This window comes from Rattus rattus, chromosome 1 (genome assembly GCF_011064425.1).
Source record: "Rattus rattus isolate New Zealand chromosome 1, Rrattus_CSIRO_v1, whole genome shotgun sequence".
Taxonomy (NCBI): Eukaryota; Metazoa; Chordata; class Mammalia; order Rodentia; family Muridae; genus Rattus; species Rattus rattus.
The window spans coordinates 55,545,948-55,564,730 of record NC_046154.1 but is presented as its reverse complement, the minus strand read 5'-3'; the positions used below and the strand labels follow the sequence as shown (position 1 = coordinate 55,564,730).

General features: G+C 41.1%; 1 protein-coding gene across 1 annotated transcript in view; it reads right to left on the bottom strand.

The window, feature by feature from the left end:
- Dock7 (dedicator of cytokinesis 7) overlaps positions 1-18,783 on the bottom strand; it is a 170,472-nt gene that overhangs the window by 10,912 nt on the left and 140,777 nt on the right. Inside the window, exons 36-42 of the mRNA XM_032901794.1 lie at positions 16,678-16,812; positions 15,707-15,859; positions 10,153-10,311; positions 9,413-9,513; positions 8,121-8,313; positions 7,100-7,243; positions 5,150-5,281 (exon numbers count right to left, since the gene is read on the bottom strand). Coding sequence (XP_032757685.1) covers positions 5,150-5,281; positions 7,100-7,243; positions 8,121-8,313; positions 9,413-9,513; positions 10,153-10,311; positions 15,707-15,859; positions 16,678-16,812 — 1,017 coding nt within the window. The remainder of the gene's footprint in view (positions 1-5,149; positions 5,282-7,099; positions 7,244-8,120; positions 8,314-9,412; positions 9,514-10,152; positions 10,312-15,706; positions 15,860-16,677; positions 16,813-18,783) is intronic.

Sequence of the window (18,783 nt, the reverse complement as noted above, 5' to 3'; positions counted from 1 at the left end):
ACAGTGCTCATCTCCATTCCCATCTATTAGGCCTATTCTTTCTAGAGATCATTAGTCAGATTCTTCTGGCCAAGATTTCTACTTGGGAACATATTGCATGGAACATCTTATTAACCTACTTTTGTGAGGGTTGGGGACGGACTCACGGGATTGATGTCCTGGCAAGCACCCTAGCAACGAATGGCACCCCCTTTTTCTTTTCCATTTTCTATGCTGAGATAAGACTTTGCTAACATTTCTAGATTGGCCTCAAACATACAACCCTCGTGCCCCCTCCTCTGGAATATGTGGGGCTAGAGGATGTGCCATTGTAAATGGCGTCAGCAGTCCAGCACTTGTCTCTATCTCATGAAGTCTATGGGTCTGATCCCCAGTGATTCAGCATTAACAACAAAAGCAACGGATTTCTAGTGAGAATAATGGTGATGTCAAGAGTGTGAACACAGCAGCAATAAAAGTGATCTCCAACACACCTGAGTATTTGCTGTGTTATAAACACTTTGTATGTGTTACACATCTTTTCTTTTTAGTTTTTTAGCCTACACTGGCCTTGAACTCCCAATCATCTGCTTCAGCCTACAGACAGCTGAATCTACAGATACTCAACAGCATGCCCAATCTACATGTGTGACATTAATATCTGGCAGGATTCTATGCCTGGTACCACTATCTTGATCCTTATTTCACTGATGGAAGAAAACAAAACAAAAACAAACGAACAAACAAAAAACAAGTTCTGGCCTTTTTATGTGACAGCCAAATCAAAACGTTACTTAAGCTACATCTTTCCCATAGCCCACGCACAAACAGAAACCCTAGGACACGAGAATGGCCTTTGAGTGGTCTTTACTTCTCTGGTGTTTTTCTTAAGAATTCTTGTGAAGTTCTTTAAGTAATTCAACTTATTTTTAACTTACTTTTTGTTTTGTTCCAGTTTTAAAGCAGGACTTCATGTGGTCCAGGGTTGCCTAGAAGTCCCTACGTAGCCAAGACTGGATTTGAACCCTGGATCTGCCAAATTCAGCCTCCTGAGTCCTGGGATTAAAAGCATATACCACCAGGCCTGCTGAGTAGTTCACTACAGAACTACCTCTCCTTCTGTTTGCTTTATCCCCTCTATTATTACAGTGCCATCCTCTTCCACTACTGGTTTGCATTTTGCAGATCTTTCTTGTATAATCCAATGTCAAAACCAAGTGGTAGCCTAACAGACAGACTCATCTTAGATTCAGCCTAACCAGTTGCTAATCTGAAGTCTAATTCTAATCATTATATATCTCCATCCCCAGAAACAAGTCACATCCAATGTCATCTACAGTTTGCTGACCACAGAGCCAGCAGAGGAGGCTAAACAAAAGAGTATGGCAAGGTTCTACCCCTTCTGGTCTGCCACCAGGGAGCAGCAACTCCACAAAGCGCATCCTCTCAGACACAGTTCTTCCCATTCAATGGTCCTGGAGCCAGCATACCTAGTGTCTTGTTCTAGAGTTAAAGGCCCATGAGTGCTTTCTACCCATTCTCTCCCCTCTTGTATCTTGTGATAACATATCCTCCCCTCCAACCTAAAAGTATCTTATGTTCTATCCTTGAAACAAAACAAACAAAACAAAACAGAAACAAAACCACTCCTTGTTCAGGTTCATTAAATTTTTACACAGAAATGAAATTTTTTCTTTTAAAAATATTTTAAGTGCACCACAGGAAATGATTTATTTCATGTTATTTAGAGAACAATAAATGGACTTTGGGAAAATGAAAATTAAGATATTAAGGAACAAAACGTGGTAGTCAACAGTGGCAAGTTCTTGAGAGTTCCATGACATGTCACATGACATGTAAACACGTCAGCAAACTGTTGAATATGGTCGAGAGTTCTCTGTCCCAACCTCTCTCTCCAAAAAGCTTTGCCAAGTCACATAATTTCTACTGAATCAAGAACAGAATGCAAAATGACGAACAATGCAGACTCAAGGAACCTTATACTATGTAAATTGTCCTTACTAGGTATCAATCGTGAGCGTTCTATGAGAATACTAAGAAATTAGCTAAGAAACAGTTTTCAGAAAAAAATGAAATTACTGAAGCTGTCAGAGTTAAACAGGAAAATATTCACAAGATAGGAACTTACCACAATAGACAATAGTAAAAGTAGGGAGTAGGTCAGCAACCAGGGGCAAGAGAGAGAAAACAGAAAGCATTTTAATTAGGGGAATTTCAAAACATTTAAGCAGCAAATGGTAGCAAACACATTTTTAAAATGCAAGCATCCACTTAAGTTTAACAAGTACAGCAAAAACACACGTGCACCAAGCTCAGACGCTATGACGCTGAAGATCCAGCACAGGCAGTGACAAGGATGCAAATGAGGAAGCACGGTCTGTGCCCCTTTACCATGCAGGAGCACGATGGGAGGATGGTGTTAGTGTCAAAACCAGGGGAGAGGCTATCATCCAGGGGTCGATTTAGCATCAAGAGACAAGTAAAACACTGCTCAGAGGTTTTAATATATTCTTAATTTTATGTCAGTTTTCAGCTAATTCTGTTTCATGTTAGAATGTCCACGAGGAACCCTATCCCTCGGGGATGGCTGTGGCAAGACTCTGCATATATCTAGACGAAGGCACAGAAATGAGCGGTGAGACGTCAGGTATCGGTGGGGCTCTACACCTCTGATCTGGAGGGTGAAGGTGGGTGTAAATGTGATGGCACGTGTCAAAATAAGGAGAGGAGGCGCGATTCCAGAATGGGAGGACAGCCACTGGTGACTGCTGTCTCTAAAGTGTGCTTTCGGGGTCTCCAAACAAGGGTTGTAAGGAAGCAATAGAGACACCTACAATATTCAGCCAATGTAAGTTGAGAGGCAAAGCCAGAACTCTTACCACACACATAGCCCAAGACCATATTCACTATCAGGGCTTAATTTAAAGAATTTTATCCTTTACAGAAAGATGAAAAATTCAAATTCAGATAAGATCTATTTTCTATTTAATATTTCCAAATTTAACTACTACATAAAAGGAAGCAAATGTCTTCATTATACAGGAATAAACACTATCAGAATATGAAGTCAAATTTTTAAGTGCTAAGTTTTCTTAGTTTATTTATCTTGCTCCCTGAATTGAATTTAAGTGACCAAAATGAATTTCTTTCCCAGGGTGTGGGCTACACCCAGGGCAAAGTGACCCATGATCAAATTCAGCACATTTATCCATTCCAGCATGCCCCACTCCCACCTGCATTTTAGTTATCCACAGTCTGCATCCACCTTCACTGACAGGATGCCAGCATAACACACAGATGATTTTTCTCTTACACAAAGGCACAGAAAACAGTATGTCCTCTGACTGGGAGACAAATACAATATTTTCTATTTATACCTCTGAGCAATAATATAAATCGACCTCTGTAAGTGAGTGAAACATGGTTAAGAAAGAAATCTGTGTCTAAGTGTTGATGACAGAAATGCATCAAAGGGTAAAAACAAACCGGAGTGGTGACACAGTGGCTCATTTACCAAAGAATCTCATCAGTGAAACGGGTTTCCATGCACTGCCGAGCCTCTACATCAAACAGCTCTTAATGTAACATACAGTATTTTAGCAACATTTCTTTGGTTAATGAATTCAGTTGATAAGCAGACAGCAACAGAATGCCCACAGCTAGCACATGTGGGCAAAGCATTGGCATAAGAAATCTGGTCCAATCCATCTATTAGTGTCGTAACTAACTAAAGCATTACCTACCTCCCAGCCAGTACTCTGTGTAATAAAAAGTAAAGAAAGGGCAAGTCATAAAAAACTGTTCAGAAGAACAAGGAGGCCAAAGGAAGGTCAGTTATACCGTACCATACCACAAATGCTTCTCCTCAGAGGATAACAAAATAATTTAGTAGACTATGTTCTATCATCTAAAACCGACAGAAATTTTATAACATGATTGACTAAGCTCAATTCCTAAAATTTTGTCTTTGAAAAGCTAAGCTTTAAAAGTCAAAGTCCTTTTTCAGTCTAAGTATACATTTTAGGGAGGGAATCTGCCGCCTATTCTGTTTCTGTGTTTAACTCAGATCTCTGACTACCAGGAGCATCATTCCACCGAGATATCCAGGTTAAACAGGACACACACTGCTACTGTGCCCAACAGCAGGACCAGAATCAAATGGACGCAAGTTTCTGGAAAACCACTAGTGGCTGTACATGTTACAGACTGGACACAATTTGCATCATAGAGCTCTCAAGGCAGATGAAGTCCCCAGAGCATGTGCATAATTGATTATAAAAGCATCTATCCCACCATGAAACCTAGCCAACCTTTTGAAGCTCCAATACTTTAGAAGGTTACAATAGAGTTCCGGCTTAACAGGAGCAACCTACTTTACTTTCAGACTTTGTCTGTTCATTGTGACAGCTTGGCCATGGTGGTCAGCTAGTGAACAGTGAAACTGTTCTAGACCTGCATGCAGGAGTGGGTAGTCAGTCACTCCTCCACTGCCCTGCGGAGGTCGTGCATGTGGAGGGAGCAAAAGCATGCATGAAGAAGAGAAGGAGGAGCCCCAACAGGAAAGTTTCGGTGGAACCAAGACTTAGTCAGAAGGCACCAACCACTAGTAGTCTATTTCATTTTCCAACAAAGTTTGATTCTGATTTTGGTGAAGTAAAGTACTAAAATCACTCTATAAATTGCAAAATTGCATAAGATCTTGTTTTGGTCATCATTTTTATATTAGAAATCTTGTGGGTGAGAGTGCAGATATAGGGGAAACAGCTACAGCAGTAAAAATACAAGGATTTCATTACATTTTCACATCATTCAACAAAAAAGGTAATTTACACATAAAAACTTTTTGGCAGTAAAGAAACAGGTGTTAATTTAAATATCAAACCCATAATTATAATCTACAATGTAATACAGAAATAAAGTTCTAAAACATTGCTAACTAGTAATAATTCAAAAAAATTGACAAAGAAAAAGTCATTCTTTTTTTTGTGTGTTTTGTTTTGTTTTGTTAATAAGTCTGGTTTTAACTACAAACTATCTTTTAACTCAAGTAAAATGGCCACTCTATGGGACTTGGTTAGGTGTGAACACAAGGCAGTGTTAAGCAGTAGACACTCCCCCAGCTAATACAGTCAGGAGTGGGAGCTGTTACCTGGTGAACGATCTTGCTGAAGGCTTCCTGGAGTTTGCCATGGATTGTGGAGAGCTTCTTTGCATCCCGATTAGCTTCATGAATAGGAATGAGTACTTTGTAAACCTCATTAACTGCTTCGTACATGCCCGCCTACAAGAACAATGTCTGTGAGATACTGCTTTCTTTTAGATCAATAAAATTAAGATAATTAGAATTCATAAATTCACCATTTTTTATTAAGATAAGCTTTCCAAATAGTCTAATTTTTAAGCATATTAAAACTTAAAAGCCAATTTTATGCAAAGTATCATTTCCTCTGAAAGGACTCAAGTGGGTATGTATTTATACTCTATATATCCATGAATACTTATGTTCATGGACACCCTGTTTCTGTCTCTCCTATACTGATTTCACTAAGATAAACATGTATATGTGCATATAAACTCTTGAAAACTAATTGACGTGTTTGTACTTCGGCTGCACCTTCTCTAGCTGACAGCACTGTCATGGGAGGAGAGAGCAGCTTTCCCAGGGGTTACAGGTCAGCAAATGAGCTTCCTGAGAATACAATTTACACGATCTTACAGGCCAGATCCTAGGAGGATCTGAAGCAATAATGTAGTTCAATGGGGAAATAAATTTAGCATAACTAAAATTCTCTAGTATCTTAATTAAATTAAAAACTTAAAAAGAATTAATATAGAATATAATAATGATAATATTAAAAGAATTTCTGCACAACAGACCACTAATCTTTAATCTAAATGTACTTCTGTGAAATACTGAAACAACATATATATTCGGATACAGAAAATTTACTAAATTACTGTCAGTAGCAAAAAAAACCCTCCAGTCTATGACAAAACTGGAATGATCATGGTCCTTAGAAATAGGACATTTTGAAAGGACTGAAGTCTGAAAAGATATTTTTAAGAGCTTGAAACTTATTACACTTAAACATGTGGGTTCTGAGGACCAGCAAGGGTAAAGTTGGCAATGTGCCAGTGCACTGCACTGCACTGACTAAACAAGGAGCACTCTCTATATATGGACTTCTTTACCCTTCCTCACGCCAACCTGAGGCACAAGTTATCGTTAGATGCGTTTAACAGTTAAGAAAAGGAAGGCATGAATAGACTGAGTAAGTTGCAAATGAAATAACAAAGCTGCTAAACCTGGAGCTCAGACTGAACCCACACACTTACAATATGCTGCAGAACAGACGGGCAAGGCCTACAGAAGAAATGGAGTCTCTAGGGGAGCAGCGCAGCTCTGGCACCATCTCAAGCTTTGCTCTCACACTTTCATGGTCCCAACTGGTGCTGGGACACTAAGCAGTAAAATCAAAGGAAGCAGTCATAGAAGCTCAAGGTTAGGAAGATAAGGCTACATTCCTTCTATAAATGCCCTGTCCTGGATCCCCTTGGCAGCTTCAGCTTCAATTATTCACACACAGATGGGAGGGAACAATGACTTGAGTTATACAAGCAGAGCAGGCAGGTAAGGGATGCAGGATGTACTCTGACAGGTAAGAGTCAGTCCTCCAAAACCTACTCAGGAAGGTTCACTGCACAAGCACAGCTCAACATATAGGGAAAAATTATCTCCAATTCATCTGAAACACTGTAAAAGTGTGTTAATCTTCTCAGACAGAGCTTAAAGGCTTAGAGAAAATTTATTTGTTCTTTTTTTAAAATTTAAAGGTTTTAGAAAATATTTTGTAAACTGAGAAAATAACTGTTGCAGATTAACCCTGGTTCATAAACAAGTAAGTGAAAACACCAGGGAAAGCCCCAGATTGCTAGGATACACATAGTGGGAGCAGCAGCAGCAGAGTGGGGAGGAGAGCTCTTAAGGGCACCTGCAGCAACCGCTCTCAAAGGAAAGGCAAGGGTGCAAGGCAGAGACACTGACATATGTGTCATTTATGGATCAGGAAACTGGAACAGAGTGAAGAAGGTCACCTACCATAGAGAAGGAAGCAGCCGCTTGTTCCAGTAAACCCACGAGTCCTGACTCAGTGAAGTACTTGCCAGAGCAAATGCCTTCCTCATCTGGAGATACCACATCATCTGAGACAGCAGACTCTTCTAATACATTAGATGAAATATTCTAGGGAAAAACATTGAAGAGATATTGGCAATGAATCACTTTCCGAGGTATGAAATAAATGACAGCTAGATGTCACTATTCACTAAGGTTAAGGAGAGACGCTAAGGTAGAGCTTAAGTGGCAGAGCCCACACTCAGCTGTGAGAGACCCTGGAGTCAGCCCTATGCATATCGACCCAAAGCACGCTCTATTTTAAGATGATGATAAAATTACAACACTGTTGCTAGAAAATGTCCCCCAACAGCAAGTTGTAGAAAAAAAATTGTCTTCTGCTCTTCACAGCTGTACCAAAGCACATCGTGAACAGACACAATTAAAAACATTTGTAGAAAAGAAAATCAAGAGGGCTCAGCAATTAAGAATAGTGGCTGTTCTTCCAGAGGACCTAGGATCAAAGCCCTAATTTCAATCCCCAATTAAAAATCAGGTTCTCTCTAATATCTCAGTGGTGGTGTACATGCCCTGATTACATTCTCAGAACAGCATACAAACAGTGCAGTCTAAGAGTGCGCTGCCATTCACTTTGCCAAGGTCTGGCCTTACTTCCTGCTTTCTTTACTCACTGAAGGATCCACATAACCAGGTTGAAGTAAAAACCAAAGGACACAACCTGATCTCTCTCTCTCTCTCTCTCTCTCTCTCTCTCTCTCTCTCTCTCTCTCTCTCTCTCTCACTCTCTCACACACACACACACACACACAGCAGACCCTACCTGGAATGTCACACATCCGACTCTCTCACACACACACACACACACACACACACACACTCTCTCTCTCACACACACACACACACACACACACACACACACACACACACACACACACACACACACACACACACACACACACACACACACACACACAGTAGACCCTACCTGGAATGTCACACATCCGACAGGGAGGTACTTGCGGTCTTCCAGCATGCTCAGGTACTCAGCGACAAGGGCTGCTGAGTGCACCAGGCACTGAGCGGCTTCCGCATGATTGCTTCGTTCAGAGTGCTTGCCAGCCATGTTCTGCAGCCAGGTCAGGCGCAGGTCTGGAGACGTCTGGTAGCCCTTAGCGATTCTAATCAGAACAGAAATGATTCTCAGTAGATGCCAGTTTCCCAAAATGACTGGGAGTTCAGAGGGTGCCTCAGACTTACATAAACAAGATCCTGCTAGTGCATCAGCCTGTTACAAGTGTTTCAGTGGCTGGAAAATGCCATTGTGTATGCATAAAGAGGTCACTGTGGTGCCTGAAAGGGACACTATCGTTTTGGGTTGGTTGTTAAGAAGATATTTACATTTAAAAATATATAATATATCTACATATCTACATTTATATATTAATAAGTAACAAATACTTATATATTTATTAATATGTAAGGAAAAACAGGGAAATATACATTGTTACTTGAAGAGTTTATTTATTTGTGTGTCTTTTGCTTTATTTGTGTGTCTTATGATGGACAAAACTGTGAAAGAGAGCGCCACATAGAAAGAAAACTCCAAGTTCCATTTCTTCATCTAACAAGATATAGGGGCAATTACAAATTTCTCAAAATCTGTACCTAGAAATACTATCTCTAATCATAACTACAATTTGAAATTATGACAATTCATATTACATTAAACATTCATATACTTTTTTAAGATTGTTTTTTATATTTAAAATGTGGGCTTGAGGTGTTTCTAAGAAGTCTGAGATCTAGGACACCTGATTCGTTTTTTAAAAATTCTCTCTTGGCAATAGACATACTGTGTTCCGAGGCTCTACCTTTGATCCTTGCACTGCAAACCCCACAACATAGCAGCAGCTAAGATTAATTTTTTTAAACTTTTACTTCATGTGTGTGGGTGTTTTGCCTTCATGCATGTCTACCCCAGTGTACCTGGTGCTCACAGAGACCAGAGGAAAGGTCCTCTGGGGGTGCAGTGGTAGGTGGTTCTGAATCTCCAGGCCAAACTGAATAGTTTAAAAGCACTGACAGAAGAAGTAGCCTCAGAAAAGCACAGTCTTTGCCTTCTACAGACCAGGCATGCAAGTGGTGCAGACACACGTGTGAGCAGAGGACCACACACAAATACATCTGTATTAGAAAGTCACGTAACTATTTCTTTACGTTTCTTCTCACTGAACGTTAACCATAATGCGAACAGTGGGTGAGTCACGGGAAGGCTACCTGTACATGAGGTCAATCAGCATTTCTGGGTCCTCCTGATGCTCCTTCATCTTAACAGTGTCAGAAAGGATCATATGGAGATTGAAAACCAGATCTTGGACCTGCAGTAGAGAAACATATAAACATTTTCTATCATTCATTCCCAACAACTGAATGAGTCTGGAAGCTATTTCTGAGAAGCTTCTAGAACTCTGACAACAAGTTACAGCAAGTCTGTGGGTGTGGCTGGCAAAGAGAGGGCACTCTTCAGTTGACCGCACTGTGAGCAAGGATGAGGAGCAGCAGCAGGAGAATCACGGGAGCACAGGAGGGACCTGTCTCTCACGTGTTAACGGTCAGCTCGGTGTGACTGTTGAAAAAACAGGCAGGAACTGCCCCCGTCTATGCTACAAATGAGCAGAACTAACCAACCAGATGAACTGTTTTAAGAGGAGGTGGCCGTGGAGATGGCCGAGTCTGTCCTCAGCACCTACAGGCCACGTGTGCTAGTTGGCATTTCATACTAATTCCAGCCAAGGACAGGAGGATCCTTGGGTCTCACTGTCAGCATCCTAGTCAAACTGGGAACTCCAGGTTCAGGGAGAGAGGGTGCGAAAGTGACAACCAACCTTGACCTCTGGGCCTTCACATGTATAAAACACATGTGTGCACAGGAACACACATGTGAACGAACACACACACACACACACACACACACACACACACACACACACACACACACATATGGTAGCATTTCTCACCTGATCAGGAAATGTGGTTTCCCTCAATTCTAGATCTTCTTCAGCATATGTCAAAATAGTTTTTAGAGAGCGTCTTAAGAATTCTTCATTGAAATTCTGAGATGTACCCACCAATGAGGACAGTGACATTGTGACTTGCATTTTTACTCTGGCAAAGTTCTGTGAGAAGGAAATTGTCAATATTTAAGACAGTCAAAATAAAACATGCTTTTGTTTCCCTGCAGAAGGAAAGGCTAGGACCATGGCTCAGTGCTGGGTGCTTGCTTAGCTTGTGTGAGGGTATAGTTTTGATCCCAATACTGCAAGTAAAATCAAAGTTTGGTGGAAAAAATGCAATTCTGAAACATTTTTTAAAGTAATGGAATATACACCATGTAATCTGATTTTTAAAAGGGCATCATGGATTCCAGGGAACTAAACAGTCTCTCCTGCAGCCTTCCTCCCTCACACCCTCTCCCTTTGTCTCACTCCTGGGAACCTCTGGCCATGCAAAGGGATGATCAGATCAGCTAAGTGATTTTCACTCTCCTGCCCATCCAGCAATTCCAATTTCCTACTCTTATCCAGGCTTTGTAGCAGATCATCTGCTGTGGTCTCTCCTTCCTGTCTGGCCTCACTCCCAGGGAATTAAGTAGATTTCCTCCTACAGACTTCCTTTTCTCACCTATCTCTGTCTCGCCACCAACATCAGAGATACTCTCTCCCTAGTGGTGGCCAGAAAAATCAGATCCTCCAGGGAACCAAATCTTTGAGGGAGACCTGCTTTCTTCCCTCCTGTGAACCTCCTCAGAGCCCTTCTCATCCCAGCTCATCCCCATTCCTGTGTGTCAGCTCTAGACACCTACAAACAAGTCCTACTCGTGAACCACAGTGCCCACACATGAGGTGCTCAGAATTACTTCCAAGCAGGCAACCCACTGGTGTTATATGTTCCTAAGATCCAGAAAGGACAACAGAAACCAAGGGATGGAAAATCCAACAAAGACCAGATAACAAGACCCAGAATAACAATCAGCCCAAACCCAGATGCCAGCATAAAAGCACAACCAATAACAGCCAGGAGGACGCAGGACAGTATGTCTTCATTACAGTCTGGGAACCCTACCAGAATAGGCCCCCTGTTCTATGAACTCATAGAAGAAAATGTCCCTCACTAAAAGAAGGAGGTGCCTATTAAAGTACAAGAAGCACACAGAACACCAAACAGACTGGACTGGAAATGAAATTCCCCACGATACATAATCATAAAAACACTAAACACACAGAACAAAGAAAGAAAATTAAAAGCTGCAAGGAAAAAAGACCAAGTAACATATGCAGGCAGACCTATTAGAATAACGCCTGGTTTTTTGTTTTTTTTTCAATGGAGTCTTCTAAAAGGCAGAAGGGCCTGGACAGATGTTCAAACTCCCAGAGACACCAGAGGCCAGGTTACTATTCCCAACAAAACCTTCAGTCACAATAGATGGAGAAAGAAAGACAATACAATGAAACAAATTTAAGTAATATCTATCTACCATTCCAGCTCTAAGAAGACAATAGAAACTTCACCCAAGAAAATACAAGGAATAAATAACCCTAGAACAGCAAATCAAAATAGGGGGAAAAGACTCATCACCACAACAAAATGACAGGAATTAATAAACAGTGTATATTAATAACTCCCAATATCAATAGCCTCAATGACCTAATAAAGAGACACTGATTAACAGATCACATTATGAAATAGGATCTATCCTTCTGATACATCTAAGAAACACAACCATTTTTAAATTAATGATTTATTCATTTATGTATGTGAGTATTCTGTCTGCACGTATGTCTGTATGTCAGAAGAGGGCACCAGATCCTATGGCACTACAGTTGTAAGCTGCTATGAGCCATCATGTGGATGCTGGGAACTGAACTCAAGAACTCTGGAAGAACAGCCAGTGCTCTTAATTGCTAAGTCATTTCTCCAGCCTCAAGAAATACATCTTAATACAAAAGGATAAACATCATTTCAGGGGCAGGAGAAGATATTTCAAGCAAACAAACCCAAGAAACAATCCGGGGTAGCCATTTTAATATCTGACAAAATAGTCTTTAGACCAAAATTAATCAGAACAGATGGGGAATGGTACTAAATACTTATTAAATGAAAAATGCATCAAGGAAATAGTGCAATTCTAAATAATTATGCACCAAACACAAAGGCACACAAGTTGATAAAAGAATGTAACTATAGCAAAAATCACATATTGATTCTCACATATTAACATTAATACCATACTCTCACCAACTGACTGAACATCCAGATTAAAACTAAACACAGAAAGGCTGGAGCTGACATCTTTTTTCCCCCTCCATCTTTATTAAATTGGGTTTTCTTATTTACATTTCATATGTTATTCCCTTTCCCGGGTTCCAGGCCAACATCTCCCTAACCCCTCCTGCTCCCCTACTATATGGGTATTTCCCTCCCCATCCTCCCCCAATTAGCGCCCTCCCCACAAGAATCCCGTTCACTGGGGGTTCAGTCTTAGCAGGACCCAGGGCTTCCCCTTCCACTGGTGCTCTTACTAGGATATTCATTGCTACCTATGAGGTCAGAGCCCAGGGTCAGTCCATGTATAGTCTTTGGGTAGTGGCTTAGTCCCTGAAGCTCTGGTTGCTTGGCATTGTTGTACATATGGGGTCTCGAGCCCTTCAGCTCTTTCAGTCCTTTCTCTGATTCCTTCAACGGGGGGGGTTCAGTTCAGTGCTTTAATGATGGCATTCACCTATGTATTTGCCGTATCCTGGCTGTGTCTCTCAGGAGAGATCTACATCCGGGTCCTGTCTGCCTGCACTTCTTTGCTTCATCCATCTTATCTAGTTTGGTGGCTGTATATGTATGGGCCACATGTGGGGCAGGCTCTGAATGGGTGTTCCTTCAGCCTCTGTTCTAAACTTTGCCTAAACCAAAAAGATCTATTAGATATTTATAGATCATTTCACCTAAACACAAAAGAATATACATTCTTAGCACCTCCAAAACTGACCACATACTTGGCCACAAAGGAAGCCTCAATACATAAAAAGAAAACTGAAAGGTAGTGCAGCCTATCCACCCATTGCAGGTTAAAGCATCACCACCAATGGGAACATCAGAAAGCTTACAAATTCCCAGAAGCTGAACAACTCACTACTGAATGAACAATGGGTCAAGAAAGAAAAGGAATCCTTTTCAGAACTGAATGAAAATGGAAGTACAACATATCCAAACTTAGGAGACACATGAAGGGCAATTCTCTGAGGCAAGTCCACAGCACTAAGTGCCTACCTAAAAAAAATGGAAAATATCCTCTTAGCAACTTAACAAAAGTTCTAGAAGAAATTACACCCAAAAGGAGATGGCAAGAAATAATCAAATTCAGGCTGAAATCAATAAAACATATACAAAGAATTAACAAAATAAAGGGTTGGTTCTTTGAGGAAATCAGCAAGATTGATAAACTCAGCCAAATGAACCTAAAAACATCAAAACAAAAAAGGCATCACCAACAAAATTCAAACATAATTTACTCAACAGAAATCTGAAAGGACAATTTTCAGCTTTATATGGAAACACAATAAATCCATGATAGCTAAAACACGCCTAAGGATAAAAGAACTGCTGGAGATGTCACCATCCACGACTTCAAATGTACTGCCAAGCTATCATAATAAAACAGTAAGATAATAGCATTAAAAGGTACACTGAGAAGTGGAAGTGAAATGAACACCCAGACATAAACCACAGACCTATGGACACACCTACAGTCTTTGATAAAGAAACCATACATACTGATATCATAAAACTCTTCAGCTTAGGGCATCAAGTATGGCAATTCTATACTCCACCACTGAGCTATGTTCTGACCCGATCCATAGTCCAAGTGGAGTATTTAACTCTAGCCTACGAGCCCTGCCATGATGAAAGTTCCCTAAGACATAAAGAACAGTATAGCAGACTCTTCTACAGTGATGTTTTGAGAGTTTACAGCTTATCTTCTTCTCTCACAGTCTAAATTCATTGCTGTTCCATTATTCCCAATTATGAAGCCACTCTTCTCTGGAAGCTCCTGCTTTACGTTCTCTGTGTAAACATCCAGCGCTCTCATTCTTAGTGCACTGTAGTACCTGGGGCTGAGCCTAGCGCCTCAGTACAGGAAGGCAAGTGCTCCTGACACTGAGCTAAACTCCCAGATCACTTATAAAGACTAATTTAATCTACTTCTTTCCTATCTTCTTTATTGCTCTGATATCTATTGTGATGGTTAGTGTTAAATTGATAAGTTCTAGAATCACATAGGAGATGAGCCTTCAGGTGTATCTGTGAGGGATTGTATTGATTAATCTTAACTTCTAAGGAAGAGTCTCTTGATTGCACTGGTGTGGGAGCACACATTTTCATTTTGGTTAGTCTAGTCCCTGAACAGAACGGCCAGCTGCTTCCAGCCCTGGCAGCCTTGACTTCCCTGCTGTGATGAACTGAACCTTGAACCTGTTCTGCCAGGGTTTTTATCCAACAAGAGCAAAAGAATCTAAATCACCAATGTTCCCTATATGTTTGTTAAAAATCTCTTCACACTTGACAGGCACTAAGTAGCTTCAGCGATGCCTTCCCTCCAACTAACATATATACTTGCTTGCCTCCATATCATGTCCTCCATAGCGTGCAAGACCATGCTGCTTTACTCAATAGTTCCATCTGGATGTTGCATGGATAACCTGAAATCAGTAGATCCAATGTGCCTCTTTCCTGTTGACTTTCTCAGTTCAGCCCATGCTTGCCCTTTCTTCACAGGATGAACCTACTCCCGTCCCCGCTGCCTTTACACTGTCAGTGTCTCACTCCTAACACCACTACTTCCAGCAACAGCCACCCCATTCTTCCCTGAGTCACGGCAATAACTTCCTGGCTAATCACTTGACTATTTTTAGGCCTGCACTCCATCTTGTGTGTAGTACTAAAATACTAAATGCCTATCACTCATTCCTTTAAAATATGCCAGTGGTTCCCGCAGTGTGAGTAATAAAATTCAAGAATTCAAGGGAGTAAATACATTACACTGTGTAGTGGGGACTGAGAGGGTAGTAGTGAAGAACAAAGCTAGCATCCCTGCCAGTTTTTAATTACCTGTTTTTAGTCAGAGATGCTAATCTATAAATGCTAATCTATAAATTATCTTTCTTCCCCCCTGAACAGGAAAAATAATCATTTCTCAGAACAACAGAAAATGCTACCAAGAACAAGTTTCAAGAAATTCCATGTGTAGTCAAATGTCAGGGACTTTAAAAAACTAGGTGTAATTTTTCATGCAATTAGAATCTTTTGTTTTAGGCTACAAGAACCTGGCCCCCAACAGGAATAGAGCGGTATGAGTCTGTATTACCCAACACACACCACACATATGCTGCACCCATGCATGCACACGCTTTCGTAAGAAACACGCAGGATGGGAAATGAAGACACTCTAAGGTTTTAATACCTGTCTATTGAAGCTGTATTTCATTATGAACCCTGACCATTTTCATGGCAGACACTTACATTCCCGATCTCAAAGTTCTGCCTCATGAGGAGGTAAAGGGAGGCACTAGCATGTGACCGGATTGTACTGATGCTGCTGCTGCAATGTCGGAGAAGCCGGAGGCAGAGATCTGCACACTGCTCTGTCTCTTCCTCAAACAAGAGCTCAGGAAACTGTAAAACCCAGAAAGATATATGTCAATATAGCCTGACTTAGAAATCTGATAGGTTAGCCCAGAAATTAAAACGAATGGTTAAGAGACAATATTAGTTAAGGTCAACAATGCAGATCACAGCTAGATGGAGGTGGGGAGGTGGAAGATGGGAGGTGGGAGGTGGGAGGTGGGTGTGGGCTGAAATACTGGTGATGCCAGTTGTTAGGCAGCAGTGTGACCCTGGGCAAGTTGTATTTTTCCATGTGGTAGGCCCAGTAACATTATCTACTATTGTGGCTTCAGTCATGCACACGAAGAAGAGAATAAGAGCACAACATAAACAAGCACAGCCAAACACACATGTTTTAGGGGTGGAGGTGGGAGTGGACAATACTGGTATAGCAGAGCACACCTTTACACAGCAAGGGCAGAACGGCCTATACATTTAACTCTGAATAAATGAGTTGAAGAGAAAAATACATGGGTGCGAGCTAGAGCCCCGTCAAGATTGCTTGCATCACATGTCCAAGGACGGAGGCTTAATTTCCAGTACCACAAAACCCAGGGGACAGGGTAAAAAAGGAGGACAGCCTGCACTCAGTCAGCAACTGATGTCAGGCTCTTTTCAAAACAAAATGATTTTAGACAGGAATCTGACTATCAATAAATCAGATCAATACAAGTTCTGAAGATAGGATGAGAGTCAGAGGACCAAGGGTATAAGTGTTTAGAATTAATTTAAAACATACTGACCAGTGAGTGTTGGCGAATGACCGTGGACAGCGCTAAAGAAGAAAGTGTGGTCACATAAGAGCAGGTACAAAGTAACTCACTCACCTTTGAGACCAGGGCCCTCTGTGTGGCAAAGCAGTGCTGCAGATACACTGCGCTTTGGTTGCAGGCCATGCTCTGCAGCAGCACTTTCAGCACACCACCCAGAATGCTCTCTTTGGATTCCGTTACAGAGACAGTCTGCAATTTACAGACAAACGTGTAAATAGACATGCGTCTATACTATGGAAATCCAAACATTTACAAGGCAGGAAAATGGTAAAAACTAGAAGAACTTCAAGATTAGACACTGAGCAGTATTTGGATGGGAGAAAAGGAGACTGAAAAGGCTGGAGAGAATTTAGGCTGGGTGTGGGAAAAGGAGCAGGGTCACGGTGGCAGGAAAACAGGAAGTACGTTCTAGGAAACTTGGACATAAACTTGGACATCTGACTTGAAGCACCTGCAGAAGTGTCCATGGCAGGTAACATTTGTTACGTATCAAAAATAAGTTTTTCTCTTCCCTCCTTTAAGAAAAGGAGTCCTGGCTTTTGTCTGGGGATGTGGCACTAATCTAAAAGGAAGCATGAACTAAAGACAAGTTCCTCCCCAGGCCTGCCCTTAGAAACACGTGGCTCTTGTGCCCAGTGATATGTAGTGGGCTGAGGAGAGAAGCCGGAGCAAGTGCCTGACATAATCTCAGACAATCTATACCACCCATTAGAAATGAATAAATTAATAAAAATATTTATACTACTTTTTTTCTAGTAGTTTAGACCTAGTCCAACCAATAGATCATCAAAATAGAAAGCCTTTTAAACTCCGAAGAATTCTCCAGTTTTGTCATTAATCAGTCAAGAAATAGAGAATTTTAAAAACTATTTAGTATTTGTCATCTTGTGTGTTTGTCTACATGTTATATGTGTATGTATATATCTACATGTTGTATGTTTATGTATATGTCTACATGTTGTACGTGTATGTATATGCGGCTGGAAGAAGGTGTTGAATGTCTTCTACCCTGCTCTGACTATTTCTTTGAGGCTGGGTCTCTCTGAAGCTTGGGCTTGTATCTTCCTGGCTAGGTGGAAACCTAGCAAGCTGCAGTGACCCGTCCTCATGTCCTCTGGAGCTGGGTGACAGGCACATGTGAGCAGCCAGGCTTTGCTATGTAAGTGCTGGAGTCTGGTCTGTGGTCTTCACAATTACACACCAAGGACTCCTAACCCTGAGCCATATCTCTAGTTCCAAGAAATACTGAAGGTTTCCTTATTGAAACTTTCAATCAGGATAGCAGCCAAGAAAATATAAGACTAGCCTGAAGGAAGAGAACAGAACAGACACACAGAGAATGTGTGAATTACGCAGAGCTACAATAGCATTGAATTAAGACTGGGAGAGTGACAGCAGAAGGGATTGCCAGGAACAGGTGAGACTTATTTACTAAATCATCTGGAGCATCCTGATAATGAGTCCACAGCCTGGCTCTGCTACTCTCTTCTTGGGTGACCATGGGACACTCCGAAACATCTCTGTGGCTAACTACGTTACCTATGAGAGCAGGACAGCAACCATTTCGATAGCCTCTTTCTTATGAAGACCACGAAGGTTAATACTTGTGAAGTGCTTAGGACATTGCTGGAAACACTTCCTAAGTGTCACTAACAGGGTACTACTGTCTAGAAAGTGACTGATAAAGCAGTTTACAGATATGTAAATTATCAAGTAGGGTCATTACATTAAAACCTGAACTGCTGTAGAAAATACAGAATAAACCTAGCGTATCCCTATGCTGCATGTTACATATATCCCAGTGATATCCCATTATAAACACAGTGTTAAATATATCCCAGTGATACCCTATTATAAACACAGTGCTTGTTAGAAACACAAGATACAGAATAAACCTAGCATATCCTATGCTGCATGTTAAATATATCCCAGTGGGATGCCCCACTATAAACACAGTGCTTGTTAGAAACACGAGACAAGGCCTGGAATGACAACCACGTAGATTTTATAAGCATCCTCAAAGAATAAACATTGGAAAGCTTGTGAAAAGTGGATTGTATAACTAGAGAATCACCAACTGCTCAGAACTCTGTCAACCACTGATACCTGAGCACCGTGGTGTGGCTCAAACCAATTTTCCAATCCGGCTGCCGAGTCCAT